The following is a 15,500-nucleotide window of genomic DNA, read 5'->3' as shown; positions in this document are numbered from 1 at the left end:
GAGGAGGACAAAAAAAATACCGCAAATGCTTCGTGAGGCTTCACGAAGCTTCATTTTCCCATCATTAGAAAAATACCGCAAAAGCTTCGTGAGGCTTCACGAAGCTTCATTTTCCCATCATTAGAAAAATACCGCAAAAGCTCCGTGAGGCTTCACGAAGCTTCATTTTCCCATCATTAGAAAAATACCGCAAAAGCTTCGTGAGGCTTCACGAAGCTTCATTTTCCCATCATTAGAAAAATACCGCAAAAGCTTCGTGAGGCTTCACGAAGCTTCATTTTCCCATCATTAGAAAAATACCGCAAAAGCTTCGTGAGGCTTCACGAAGCTTCATTTTCCCATCATTAGAAAAATACCGCAAAAGCTCCGTGAGGCTTCACGAAGCTTCATTTTCCCATCATTAGAAAAATACCGCAAAAGCTTCGTGAGGCTTCACGAAGCTTCATTTTCCCATCATTAGAAAAATACCGCAAATGCTTCGTGAGGCTTCACGGAGCTTCATTTTCCCATCATTAGAAAAATACCGCAAAAGCTTCGTGAGGCTTCACGAAGCTTCATTTTCCCATGCCTAAGGCATCATTATGACATTTCAGGAGTACAAATGTAGACATGGTTCATGTTGGGACATCTCAAGTGTGTCAACTTGACTTCCTGGCAAGCATCACTTCTCAGGCGTACGGAAGCAGAGATTGATTATTTGCCTCTCATCAAATATTGTGTGTTTGCACTTCCTGAGGCCAATTAAAAATGAGATGATTGGGGGGGGAAATAGACTCCAGTTGATTCCTGTGTGGTTACCAAACATGTGGGAAGGGATTAGTGCAAAGCATTTTTGGATGGGCATCAGTCAATGATGTGTGTAGGCTTGCATTTCCTGGCTGCTGAACTATACATTTCTAATAATATGATGTGCTGTACTGTATACAGATCAAACTACAAACCCATTACATAACAGCAACACAAATTCTGGAATGATTATCCATAAACACAGTGGCAGTTTTAGTTAGAAGCGAGATTTATGTTGCCGATTTATGTTAAATGTCTGAAATTAATTTTTAAACAGAATAACAGCATTCCATATGGATTCATTCATGATTTTGTTTAATAATGTTTTAATTGCATCTTCACTGTATCGTTTTCAACAACATTTGTTCCCCCCCAATCTCATGCTTCTTTAAGGCCCAGAACCGCATCATAGATTTTGCCTGTGAGACGGAACTGGATGTCGGTGAACCCGGCGGCAGTCAGCAGGGCGCTGTACTCGGCCCCTGTTCTTTCTCGACCCTCTGTCTGCACCAACATGTTCAGGGAGTAAAGCTGCGCCGTGAGCGGGCCGGAGCCGTCCTCGTGGAGCAAGGCTTCCACTAGCAATACAGCGCCTCCTGCAGGAGCAATCAGGGATGGCAGGTTTGTGATGTCATGAGATGTGTTGGGACATTTTTCTGAAGGCGCTATTAAGTTTTGTGTATGTGGGTTACATTCTGTCCATGGATGGAAAGTCCCATTTAATGTAGACATTATTATTGCTACAAATCTCATCAATTTTGTATTGTTATTTGTTTTCCTTACATGGGATCCTATTGAATATGAACAGTTTTAGCAAATAAGATCCGAGAGGTTCTGAAATTGATTTCACAGGTGATAAATGTTTCAAGCTTGGCTGCACACTTGTTAAATCTGCCGAGGCATCAAACAAATCTCCAGATGATATTTACCAACCTGGTTTGCAGGCTCTGTGCACTTTACTGAGCAGTTCTACACAACGTTCGTCCGTCCAGTCATGGAGGATCCTGGCGAGGATGTACAGGTCCGCCTCTAGCAAGGGGTCTTGGAAAAAGTCCCCTAAATGGATACACAATGTTTAACTAAAACCAAATATAGATTTATATACATAATGCAAATTGGCCGTAAAAAAAAGAAGTTATATATAGAGAGAGAGAGAGAGAGAGAGAGAGAGAGAGAGAGAGAGAGAGAGAGAGAGAGAGAGAGAGAGAGAGAGAGAGAGAGAGAGAGAGAGAGAGAGAGAGAGAGAGAGAGAGAGAGAGAGAGAGAGAGAGAGAGAGAGGAGAGAGAGAGAGAGAGAGAGAGATTTCATACTTTTGTCAACATAAAAAAAAATAAACTAATAGAAATATGGCTGCATCTTTTTGATACAGTATTTTCATAATAAATCATAAAATTTAGTTAAAATTTAAAAGATGTACTGTACTGTAAAAAAACGAGTGTAATATTGATTTGTGTTGAGGTCATTTTTCAGCCACTAGATGGCATTTGCAAGACGTTGGTAACAACTCAGTCCATTTTTCTTTTCATATTAAGAGCTATCTAATCTTTAACATGAAATAACTTGTGAAATTCTGCACATGTTTAAAATTGTAAAATATATGCATTATTATTAAATTCATCACTGCTAAATTTTGATGTGGACGTGTCTGCTGCGTTGCGACTGGAATTACCCCGTACAGGCTTTCCAAGTAAGGGGCGGTCCTTAATTGCTCGTTTAAAAAATTTGTGGCGTACTTTAAATTAACTTAAAAATGAACGCACTCAATTTGACACCCCTAATATATAGACATAATGTGAATGAGCTATTTAAAAAAAAAAAAAGTAATGTATGTATATTCCCTGTGATCCACGTTGCTACCACAATATTTCTGGTAATGAAGTGAAGCCGAAGGCTTGTGCTTCATTTCAAAGAGATAGTGACACAATTTCACGTCACGGTTCGGAAAATGATTAGGGATCGAGCGTTCAACCGAAAAAATCCAAAATGAATGCAGGTTATGGAGAAGCGTGTGCCTGCGAGTCGCGCGGTGTGCATTCAGCAAGAAGTACTTCGCCGGAGTGATAATGAAGTTACCTTCAATGAAGCTTATCTTGTGGTCAGCCTCCTTGACAAAATGTTCTCTGGATGTCTGCACCACCTTGGGGAGGTCAAAGATCGTCACTGCGCACTCTGGGTAGGCCGACGTGCACTGCTTGGCTAATGCCCCGCTGCAGCCTTGGGAGAGAACACAGAATTACTTTGAGTCACTGCACCATGAAGACACACAACCGTAATTAAAATGGTAGGAAATCACTCACAAATGGACAAATAAAGTCAGTGGAGCGAAACAGATGCTCGCAGGTATGTCGCCATTATTATTTATTATTGCATGATTTGTATTCTGTTGCGTACTGCAGCCTCAGGGACACGGTTCAGCTAACATTCATGCCAATAAAGCGGACCAAATTGAACTGAATTTGGAGTGACAGATGCTTCGTAAACAAACAAAACAGGGAATGTTCTGTTTGAGAAAAAGAATCGTTCAAGCTAATATGCATGGCCAATAGAATCAACTGCAGATTTGCTTACAGTAAGTAGTTTAATTCACGTTTTGTCCTCATCTGGGTTGCAGGTGACCCCGGGCCAATCCGAGCCGACCATACAGGAAGTCCGCAGTTGAGATTTGTACGTTTAAATTTTAAACTGTTCAGCTCATTTACATTTTTTTAAATACATTTTCAAAAAAAACACATTATTATTATTATTTTTAATTTTAATTTCTTTTAACTCTTTGACTGCCAAAAACGTTAAATAACGTTTAGTAAAATCCTATGGAGGAGTGCCAAAGACGTTAAAAGACGTTTGTTTCAAAACAGAGGTGAAACTAACCATTTTCTATTGAGGATTACTGAAAAACGGAATACTAAACTTTTTTTTTCTGATGAAAGATGAGAGTCCAATCTTTTTTTGGTAGTATGTGTGTTTCCATAGTCCAAACACATAATTTTCTATGGACCTTGAAAGATCAGTCAAAATGCTTAAAATCGGCTGGCACCCACGGCATCCCTTTTCTGAAAACGTCTGGCAGTCAAAGAGTTAATTAAATGGAATGGACTGCTATTTAAATACTTCTTTTTTAGCTATTACAAGTGCTACTACTAAAAGTCCTACTACTATACTACTACAAGTACTACATACATGCGTCTTTCCACCTTGCAAGAGTCAGCAGTCCCATTCAAAATTTCCGCGGGAATATTTCTAGTTTAACATTGAAGTTCAATACATTTGCATTGAATTTGTAACATTTATTTAGGTGCGGTTTTTACGCACAATACACAATGAGCATATTGTGCCAGTGCAAGTTGATGCTTGAACCCTCATCCATGCGAAAGATGGCGAAATAGCACACACATAAAGGCAGATTATCGTCATACTTTTTTAAAATCAACCTCAATCTGAAGCAGGGGGACAGAATAACGACTGTATGAATTTGATGGAGGGCCTGAAAAGCAGCGAGGTGGAAAACAGGATCAAAAGATCTCATTTTGACAAAACGACAACCGTGTGTGTGCGGTGTGCATGCAAATGTGTGTGTGTGTGTTCTTTCATTGTATGGCACAACCCTTGACTGTGCGCATCCTGCTCTGTACTCCTTTCTTTTTCATCAACAACTACTACTTCTGCCAATATTCTTACAATTCCGTTTTTCGACACGCACTCACACATTGGCCTTCACATCAAACGGGTCAGACGAGGTTGAAAATCAAAGCGCAACGCAGGGGAGTAAAACCGAGCTCAACACAACATCACAACATATGAGACCCAAACTGACCTGGATGAGTCAGTTTGTTAATGACCTCCTTTTATGGGAGCTTTGTGACGGTTGCTGTTCGCTTTATGTGTTGTTGTCTGGCTCTCAAATGCTTGGATGAAACCATCCGCACTGACTTAAGATGTCAAGATTAGTTCTGCTGATGAAACTTGTTATTCTGTGTGCTCTGTAAAACAGTAGGAGTTACGGCAACCTGCTGTAAGAGAAAGTCGTGAGGTCCATTTTCCACATTTTCTGATTTGAAATAATGGAGAGAAAAATGCAGGGGGCAACATTATATATATATATATATATATATATATATATATATATATATATATATATATATATATATATATATATATATATATATATATATATATACGTAGTCTAGCAAAACCCAATGCTAACAAACTAGTGTCATAGTTGCAGTAAATATTTATATATATGTAAAAAAAAACTTCTGGGCCTTAATTTTAAAGCAATAAAATGAAAAACTGTAATGAACAGTTGCCATCTATAATGTTGAACTAAAAAAAATTCTCCTTTACCATTTACAGGCAATTTGTAAGAATTCTTACCTGTCATGCAAGTGTAAAAAGAAAAAAAGAAAAAAGAGAGCTAACCGTGCTTAATATAAAGATGTAAAAACAACAAAAAGTATACATAAGTGAATTTCATACTCTTGAGTTGTTTGATTTTCAGAGATTTAAATCTTTTTGTGTGTACGTTTAATTTTTTGAACTATAAATTTACTTTTCTGAATTATGATCACTCTAATTCGGAGCCCCTAAAGTGACATGAGGACAAAAAAATTTTTTTAATCGTTTGTCATTAGGACGAGAAAACGTTTTCATTTTAACAAGAAACTCTCCATTAGGATTAGTTAAGGGAAAATGAAGCTTCATGAAGCATCATGAAGCACTTTTTTTTTTTACTCCTCTAGGTGGAGCTCATGGTTTAAAGATAAAGGCTAGTCCAATGAAAAATTTGCACTGCATCTTGAGTGCCATCTAGAGGAGTCAGAAAATATCACAAGTGTTTCATGAAGCTTCATTTGACTTTCTCGCTAGGATTAGTTATGGGAAATCAACTAAAATCTAAAATCAATCTTTTTTTTTTTTACTTGGTTAAAAGATAAAGGCTAGTGCAATGGAAAATGATTTTATGTCCACTGCACCTTTAACCCAAGAGTGCCATCTAGAGGAGTCAGAAAATATCACAAGTGTTTCATGAAGCTTCATTTGACTTTCTCGCTAGGATTAGTTATGGGAAATCAACTAAAATCTAAAATCAATCTTCTTTTTTTTTTTTACTTGGTTTAAAGATAAAGGGTGCAATGGAAAATGATTTTATGTCCACTGCACCTTTAACCCAAGAGTGCCATCTAGAGGAGTCAGAAAATATCACAAGTGTTTCATGAAGCTTCATTTGACTTTCTAGCTAGGATTAGTTATGGGAAATCAACTAAAATCTAAAATCAATCTTTTTTTTTTTTTACTTGGTTTAAAGGTAAAGGGTGCAATGGAAAATTATTTTATGTCCACTGCACCTTTAACCCAAGAGTGCCATCTAGAGGAGTCAGAAAATATCACAAGTGTTTCATGAAGCTTCATTCCTCCATCGCTAATTAGGATGAGAAAGTATCTCATTAGGACGAGAAATTTTCTCACTAGGAAGAGAAGGTTTCACGTCTTAAAAAAAAAAAAAATCACTCCTTACTTCAATGTCTATTGTGACTGAACAAGATTGTATAACTTTGCTTTTGACTTCCTTAAACTACGTAATGACTTGACTCGGCATGCTTGAAATTTGGCAGTAACTCACCTTGATTTTTTTTTTTTTTCGAGAACCTGAAGGTTATGACTTGACTATCACAACATAAATCTACAGTATGTGGCACCTTGATAATAACAAGTACCAATTACTTGATTATGAATAACCATCCTCTGGTCCCTTGAAAGGTCCCAAATAAATATACTCTATTATTACAATAATTATTATTCATTATATCAATGATGTATGCTGCGACAGCGGATTCAATATTCATCTCTGCTGCTTGGCACAAAGTTGGACAGACGGCCAGCCGGAGGAGCTGAGCAGCAGCAGGTGTGTGCAGACGTAACAGATGTTGGGTGAGAGACGAATACTTAACGGGACACTGTGGTCACGCCCTTCGCACCCCTGCTGTTCATACACACTCATTTTAGTGAAGGCACACTTATTATGCGCCCGTCAAAGCATAAATATGGACACAGCAAGCTGCACTGAGAAGTGGAGAGGAAGGATGGCGTCTGTTTTAGTGACTTCACAGCGCCCCTGTGTGGCTAGTTAGGGTATCACGTACAGTTTGTATTGGATTCCTTGCTTGGTTTGGTATAAATAATTGACTGTTAAATAACTGAACATTCTGAAATACAATAACATAACGGGATGTTTTTTTTGTTATTGCAAATTCTTTAGTCTCAGGAAGAAAACATCCTCACTTTTGACTTTTAATTAAAGCTGTCCTGTGAGTGTTTTACTATTCATTTGTGGAATAGTATAAATTTAAATTAAATTGATAAGCATGGACCAGTGAGCTATTTTATATATAAAGTCTGCTTTAATGACATTGAAGAAAGCGTTTCACATTTACTAAAACACTAATTACGAACCTCTCATGTCACTAAACTGTCATGAAGGCCATTCACGTACCTAATTTGACTCTCTGTGAAGTGTGCCGGCACAATAAGCGACATCATGAATATGTACGCTCACCTCGGCCAGCTGTCTCTCACTTAACACACGACACTGACAGTTTGAAATGCTAATGGCCGTGAACGGACGGCCTCGCCGGAAAATTGCTTCACGGTGATTAACAAAACACTTCTTACCTCCGAGGTCGCATACGACCTTGAATGGCGAAAGGTCAAAGGCCGTGAGCACATCTCGACCGCAGATGTTCCATATGGAATTCATTAGCTGCATGAACTTCACCATCTCCTCGTCGGACCTCGACACACACAAACACAAGTCAGTGTTATTTACTGTAGTCGCTAATGTTTGGATGCGTCGCTACATTGAGCTAACGACTGATTCGTGCACGCCGTTAGCAAAGGCTTCGCAACAACCACTCATACACACGCACACACTTGTTTATCCGCTTCCAGAAAAGTACCAGCCTATGGCGACACATTGTGTGCGTTTGGGAGAGACAGCGCGCTGCAACATCGAAGAGCCTGTGGTGACTGCTGCTGTTCTGAGAAATCTCCACCTCATCACCCAGCACTTTACATGCCACGGGGCACGCACGCACGCACGCACGCACACACAAATCACAAGTCTTCTGCTCCGCAACACTACAGACTCGCAAGTGTCCAAATTTGAGTGCAGTCGAAGAGTTTGATACAACAAGCAAACTTTGGATGACACACGTTAACCTCCGGAAGAACTTTGAAAGTGACTCAATGCTTTAATGTGGACATTCTGGACTCGGATTACCCCACATGTGAACAAGCCAAATGACTCTGGGGCCAAACAATGACTTGTCAGTTGTGATTTTGGCGACGTTTTATCATGATGACCTTCTCCCCAAATACAACAGATGACTGTTAACGAAAGTGGATATCGGATATATTAGAATGTAGTGAAGACTAAGGCCTCCTTAAAAGGATTCGTTACTGCCTATAGATGCTACAAGATCACGAAGCACTACTTTCCTATTATAGACAGAGCTATGGTTAGTCTTATAAAGATTTTAAATGATATCTACGGAAGAGGATTAGGGCCAGTGAAGAGAAGAAAAAAAAAAGGGTTAGCAGAATTCTCACTTTATTCCCAGAATTCTGACTTTCTGACTTTCCTCAGCAAGCCGTAGCTCTATGTCACAAAGTCAGAATTCTGACTTTAATCACTTTAAAGTCAGAATTTTGACTAACTTTAAAGTCAGAATTCTGATATTGCGACATAGAGCTATGACTTGTTGGGGGAAGTCAGAATTCAGAAAGTCAGAATTCTGAGAATAAAGTAAAGTTTCTTCTCTCCACTGGCCCTAATCCTCTTCCGTAGATATAATTTAAATAAAGTCAGAATTCTCACTTTAAAGTCAGAATACTGAGATTAAAGTGAGAATTCTGACTAACTTTAAAGTCAGAATTCTGAGAATAAATTCAGAATTCTACCCTTTAAAGTCAGAATCGTCACTTTAAAGTCAGAATTTTGAGAATAAAGTCGGATTCCTCACTTTAAAGTCAGAATTCTGAGAATAAATTCAGAATTCTACCCTTTAAAGTTAGAATCGTCACTTTAAAGTCAGAATTTTGAGAATAAAGTCGGAATCCTCACTTTCAAGGCAGAATTCTGAGAATAAAGTCAGAAATCCTGCCAACCTTTTTTTTTTTCTTTTCACTGGCCCTAATCCCCTTCTGTAGATATCAGATGTAGTGCAGACTACCAAAAAAAAAAACCTTCATATTATTGGGGCTACTAGATCTAAGTGCTGCTATATAACATTGTATTAAATGTGGGGTTCCACAAGGTTCAATTTTAGGCCCAACCACGAATAGCAAATAAGTGACATCATTTTCAGAGCAGTTTGGAGGTTCCCGCAAAAAAAAAAAAAGGAGGATAGGTTGTTCCCCCAAAAATCTGTGAATACTGTTGAAAATTCCCAAATTCCGAAGCGCAAATATATAAGATTCACTGTAATTCCATGATTTATTTTGTAGCTTCAATTGTTTATTTGCTCTATGCTTTCCTTTCTGACAATGATGAGACATTGACCTGAATGAAATTTGGTTAAAAACATTGGAAAAGCTTGGGTGTTACACAACTTTTGACCGATAGTGTTGTTCTTTGGCACAAGATAGCGCCAAAGCAATACTTTTATATAAGACATTCTTTTTGGCCTAAGCACAAAAATAGCAAATAAGTGAGGATCGGTTCTAAAAGTAAAAATCTGTACATAGCGAAATTCAAATATATAGTAGCTAACTCGGGTTTGAGAAATTGTCTTCATACCTTTACTTAGCAGAGTGTTTTTTTTTGTTTTTATGGAGCCGCCAAATTTCCATTGCGGCATGATGCAAAAAGTAGTGATGGGAAAATGAAGCTTCACGAGGCCTCATGAAGCACTTGTAGTATTATTATTTTTTACTCTTCTAGATCAGTGGTTCTCAACCGTTGTCCTCGAGTACCCATATCCAGCCTGTTTCCCATGTCTCCCACAGCCAACACAGGTGTTTCAAACGATCAGCTAATTAGCAAGCTCTGCATGAAGCCTGATAACGATCCTCAGCTGTGTTGGCTAAGGGAGACATGGAAAACAGGCTGAATAGGGGTACTCGAGGAGCCGGGTTGAGAACACGTGCTCTAGTTGATGCTCTTGGTTTAAAGATAAAGGCTAATGCAATAGAAATTGATTTCATGTCCACTGCGTCTTTAAACCAAGAGTGCCATCTAGAGGAGTCAAAAAATATCACAAGTGCTTCACAAAGCTTCATTCGTCCATCACTGGCAAAAAGTAGAAGTCTTGTTTTGGTATGGCAAAAAATAAAGATGAATATTGTTAACATAAATGACAAACTTTGGCTAATATTTGGCGAGCTCTTTATTCACAGGAAAACAATAACATTAGGGATGAGATATGGATTTGTGCAATTCTGCGCGGAGTCCAATTGGAAATCTACATATTTGCCTTTGAAATGAAATTAATTCCACGGCGAGATTTAAAATCATCTGACCGTTTTAGAAAACACATCAGTCACTTTAAGCAAAGTGGATAAGTGATGCAAATAAGCAACGCCATTTTATTCTGCTTTCATTTTCTCATTATGCAATCTTGTTCGTGCTCTGAATCTCCAGACGTGTCAAGCTCTCTCTCTCTCTCTCTCGCCTTGGCTCAAGTATCTTTTTTTTTTTTAAGTGTTAGAATTCAAGCCATATTCCAGACTTGACTAAATTATTCAGGTGCATTATGCGGCTGGTTAAATGGCAAGGCGTAAACAAGTGTGTGAGTCATGCAGCCGGCTTTGAATCATTCTGTTGCCGCTCCAAGAAAGCCCTCAATGACTTCCGTGCTTGTTTCCTGCGCTCATTTCCTCTCCGTATTCTCGGGGGAAATCAGCGGGGACAAACAAGCACAGCTCCTCATTTGGCCATTGTGAGCAGGTGTTGATATTTCGTTTTTCTATCAATTAGCGGTGAATGAGAAATTCATCATTGCGAGGACGGCTCACGATTGTTGCTGCGCGTTCCATTGTTGGAATTTTCTCCGACGGAGTTTGTCTTTTTTAAATGGCGGGATTTCTGTGCGGTAATCAGAGGCTCTGCACGGTGACATTACGAAATGACGACAACGCAGCGATAGTGGAGTGGATGAATAATGAGCAGCATAATAAAAACACGAGATGCATCAGATTATAGTTTTTTTTCCCATACAGAATTGTTAAAAAAAAAAAAAGACTTTTTTGAAACTCGCATTTATAGCGAGACCTGAAAAAACAGCGCACCAGGGTTAAAATTGTTTTGGTTTTGGAGTTTTCATTTTTGTTACTTTTTATTTGGCTTTCTTTATATTTACTTTTTTTTTTTTTTTTATATTCTGTTAGTTTTCATTCGTTTTTAGATAAGTTATATATAAAAAAAGGTCATTAACTCTTTGACTGCCAAAAAAATTAAATAACGTTTAGTAAAATCCTATGGAGGAGTGCCAAAGACGTTAAAAGACGTTTGTTTCAAAACAGAGGTGAAACTAACCATTTTATATTGTTGATTACTCAGAAACGGAATAAGGTAGAAACAAACTTTTTTTTTTCTGATGAAAGATGAGAGTTCAATCTTTCATTTGGTATAATGTGTGTTTCCATAGTCCAAACACAGAATTTTCTATGGACCTTGAAAGAGCAGTCAAAATGCTTAAATCGGCTGGCACTGGCGACAACCCTTTTCTGAAAATGTCTGGCAGTCCAAGAGCTAAGTATGTTAAGTACAATTCTCAGGCAATACCAAAATAAATACATTAAAAATGAACCGTGCAAGCTAACGTATGATATTAAATGGCAAATAATTATAACACATTTTATATATATTTTTTCAAACATTTTTGTTTTATTTATATTTTTTTATATCTTATACACATTTTATTTGGTTAGTTTTCATTAACTATCATAACCTTGCAGCACACACTGTGATGTTGATTTAAATTTGAATTTGTGTTCAGCCTTTGCACGCATCCCCAAACATCGTATGAATGCCAGTTGATGACAACTGGTTATATAAATAGTTTTTGTGTTATGTGTGCTCATCAAAGTCGAAGAAAGATTCTTACCTGTAGAGAGCCTGAAACAAGTCTGTGGAGCTCACGCCGAAGGCTTTCTCATATTGATTTTTCCCCTCCCTGCGACATACAAAATACATGATGTTCTTATTTTTGAAATGACGCATCTTTTTTTTTTTGCGCTCGCGTGTAACTGGTTGGATTGAAATATACAAAGTGTGTTGTCAAAAGTGAGATTAAAGCAAGCCAAATAAGCATTCACGTCGACAATTTAGTATTCAATTAACCTTAACATGCAATATCTACAGGGGATCTGCAGCACTATTAATTAATTAAAATTCAATTTGAATTCTCCTCATGAACCCTGGAAGACAGAATTATACTGCGCGGGAAATATTTGATGAGTAATTTCTAAGGCTCAATTACAGTGGCTTCATTTTCATGGTATCATTTGTAATTATTCTTTTTTTTCACTTCCAGACTTGAGCAGAGCTGCCAATAATGTGGCTGAACTCAATTTGGGCACACAGAGGCTTTAACATTAACTCATTCACTGCCATTGACGGCTATGCACGTCAAAAAGGTATTTTAACTATTTCTATTAGTTTAACATTTTTTTTTCCACTTTTGTTAACAAGAGTGTGAAAACCTAGATTTTTTTATTGAACATTTAGAACAGATATAAAATTTGTGATTAATTCCATTGAAAATTTTAATCACCTGACTCTCCTAATTTTTAAGAACCTTTTCTCTTTTTTTTTAATTGCGTTAGCCGATTATTTTTTTAATTGTAATTAATCACATGACTTCAATAATTAACTCACAGTTAATCAATAATTTTATATCTGTACTAAATGTAAATATTTTTTTAAAAAAGGTTTTCATACTCTTATTAACAAAAGTGTTGAACTAATAGAAATAGTTAAAATTTAATTTTTGACGTCTATAGCCGTCAATGGCAGTGAATGAGTTAAAGGACGTCGGTGCTCTGACCCTCCAGACCACTATAAACTCTTCAAAATCCCAAACATGTGACAAGCAACTTGCTGCCTCATTCATATCTTATATGACGGAAATGCCTTGAGGTGTAACAGAAATGTTCACTGACCTGACAGAATCAGTCAGGTAGTGCCAGCAGAGGTAGATTGTTCTGGAACTGTACTGGATGGAGTGGTAGAGGGTTGCGGGACCCGAGCGGGTCAGGTAGAGGCTGGCCTGCTCTGTATTGCTGTAAGACACTAACATAGGACATGCAAATGAGTTCCTGCAGGTGTCCAAACGCCTATTCACCTTTCACCGTGAGATGGTGAGGAAGTGGAACAAAAGAGAGAAAAGGCAAAAGAGTGTCATGTCATTGACGTCTTTAGAGTTTAGAGGTGGTACTTGTGAGATTCTTAAAACATTGATATATTGATACAGAAAAAAATATTTTCCAAATGCAGTAAACATTTTCACTTAACACAAATGTCGACACTTTGCCACTATGCATTTACTTGAATAAGAACCCCCATCCCAACGCTGACTAATTTATTTGGGGGGACTTTATTTTTCAGATTTTTTTTCTAATTTATGTTTTATGGAATAACTTTTTTTTCCAGTTTTTTAGAATGCATTTTTTTTCATTTTATTTATTTATTATTTTCATTAAAAATATATTTAAAAAAAAACAGGAACAATTTTGTGGCAAAACTAAAAATATATATATTTTAAATAAAAAAATAAAAATCCATAAAGCAGAAAGAAACTGAAGAATACAAAAAAATATATATTTAAAAAAAAAAGGGGGATTATTCCAAAAAACATCATCTTTTTTTCAGAATATTTTTTCCTGTTGTTCTTGATTTTTCTTTCTTTCTGTTTTTAAGAATAAATCCGAGCATCAGATTCAGTTTAAAAAAAAAAAATTTCTTCTTCTGTTTTTCGGAATATTTTCCCCCTGTTTTTCAGTTTTTTTTATGACAAAAAAAAAACAACAAAAATTATTCTGAAAATCAATAAAAAAAAATCTATAAAACAGAATTTAAAATAAATACATTCAAAATAATAATAATAATAATGTCTAGGAAAAACAGGAGTGTGTTTCGTTTGTTTTTGTTTTTTTTTAAAGTGAATGCAATACACCGTCAGATGTACTTTGTGCAAAGACTTTAATTAAGTGGGATTAGCTGGCATTTTAATATCCAAGTTTAAAATTGACCTTTGAACTTTGCAAATATGCCCAATCTATAGTAAATATCACTACAGTTCTTGTTCTTACATAGACTAATAATCCCTGAAAGTTTGAAAATCTGTTCAAAGATGTGACCAGAAACGGAATGATCTGACATTTTGACAACAGTGTCAGAGGTCAGAGGTCAAAACAAACTCTAGGTGCTGTATCATGTCCATCTCTTGAGCTTTATACATTACACAACATGTAGCGGTCAACTCACTTTGTCCATTTTGCTTGTGCGCCTCAAGCAGCTGAAGGCCACAACAGGCCGCCAGCAGCCTCTGGGTGCCGTCCAGGCTTGCACCGACCGCCCGGCTGACGTCTTCGGCAGGCAGAGGGCGTCCTGCAGCCAGCAGCGCGTCGAACACGCCCAGCTCGCAGGCCGTGAACACAGTCTGGCTCAGAGAAGAAAATGTCAAGGTCAGACCTCCATTGTGTCATTTGTGGGGTGGAGGAAGGTGGGAGGGGGAATTGCTTTCTGGTTCTTTTGTCTCGGACATATTTCAATAAACTTCATTAGTTTCATTTGAAAAGTGAAACTCGAGTTACTTTTATGCAGATTCAATATGGATAAGAAATAACTGAAAATCAGTTTAATTAAATATTGTCTTTGAGTGAGGGGTGGATTTAGGTTTTCATTCACCCTCAGTTATAATCATGAAATGTCTATCTATTAAGAATAAAGTATAAGAGGATGCGTGTTATTAGGGGTGTTCGAAAAAAAAGATTCGGTAATATATCGCGATATTACAGCGCGCAATTCTCGAATCGATTTGATATGCGGCCGAATCGATTTTTAAACATACATTTTTTATGGGAATAGTCAACAAATTGTCTTACTTAGGGTTAGGATTCACACATTAAGCATGGAAGAATGTTATATTAATGGAACATTAAGCCTTAATTTATTTCAGTGCTGTTCAAACATGAAACAGACTGCAAGCTGAATTTTCAGATACATAAATACATTTTCATACAAATCTTACAGTGTACATGTACAAGTTTACTAATTAGTATTTTCTAAATTTGAGTTTAAAAAAAATCGCAATAATCAATTTATAGATTCGTATCGGGATTAATCGGAATCGAATCGTGACCCATGAATCGTGATACGAATCGAAATCGCCAGGTACTAGGCAATTCACACCCCGACGTGCTATATAAAGAAAATGATATATTTTATAGCTTGGATGCGTGCATTACCTTGGAGACAAGGAAGCCTTCCATATACTCTAGTATTTTCCTGGGGTATTTTCCAGCAGTAGGCGAAGAAGCCTCACTTGATTCCATCACATGCCGACCTGCCATGGCATGGACCACAAAGGTGTCTGACAAGTGGAGACCAACCCAGACTAACGCCACATGCAGAAAGTGCCCATCTAGCAATGGGATAAGGTGATTAGAGGCCGATAACCCAGATTAGAGCGTGGGCTCTCGCCCGCTATTGGACCAT

At 37.5% G+C, this 15,500-nt stretch overlaps 1 protein-coding gene and 1 long non-coding RNA gene across 2 annotated transcripts in view; one reads left to right on the top strand and one right to left on the bottom strand.

Moving 5' to 3' along the window:
* Positions 1 to 1,401, top strand: part of LOC144060629 (uncharacterized) — a 27,336-nt gene extending 25,935 nt beyond the window's left edge. The window contains exon 3 of the long non-coding RNA XR_013295958.1: positions 1,180 to 1,401. This is a non-coding gene — a long non-coding RNA (uncharacterized LOC144060629). The remainder of the gene's footprint in view (positions 1 to 1,179) is intronic.
* asmt (acetylserotonin O-methyltransferase) lies at positions 520 to 15,500 on the bottom strand. The gene is made up of 8 exons (XM_077580343.1): positions 15,251 to 15,500; positions 14,268 to 14,442; positions 12,944 to 13,073; positions 11,887 to 11,955; positions 7,454 to 7,572; positions 2,861 to 3,001; positions 1,720 to 1,842; positions 520 to 1,382 (listed from the first exon to the last, which is right to left on the bottom strand). The coding sequence occupies exons 1-8, from the start codon at positions 15,353 to 15,355 to the stop codon at positions 1,165 to 1,167; spliced, it is 1,080 nt and encodes a 359-aa protein (XP_077436469.1). The 5' UTR covers positions 15,356 to 15,500; the 3' UTR covers positions 520 to 1,164.

This window comes from Vanacampus margaritifer, chromosome 11 (assembly GCF_051991255.1).
Source record: "Vanacampus margaritifer isolate UIUO_Vmar chromosome 11, RoL_Vmar_1.0, whole genome shotgun sequence".
Taxonomy (NCBI): Eukaryota; Metazoa; Chordata; class Actinopteri; order Syngnathiformes; family Syngnathidae; genus Vanacampus; species Vanacampus margaritifer.
Note: the sequence above shows the minus strand (reverse complement) of the source record. Positions and strands in the feature narration are given on the sequence as shown.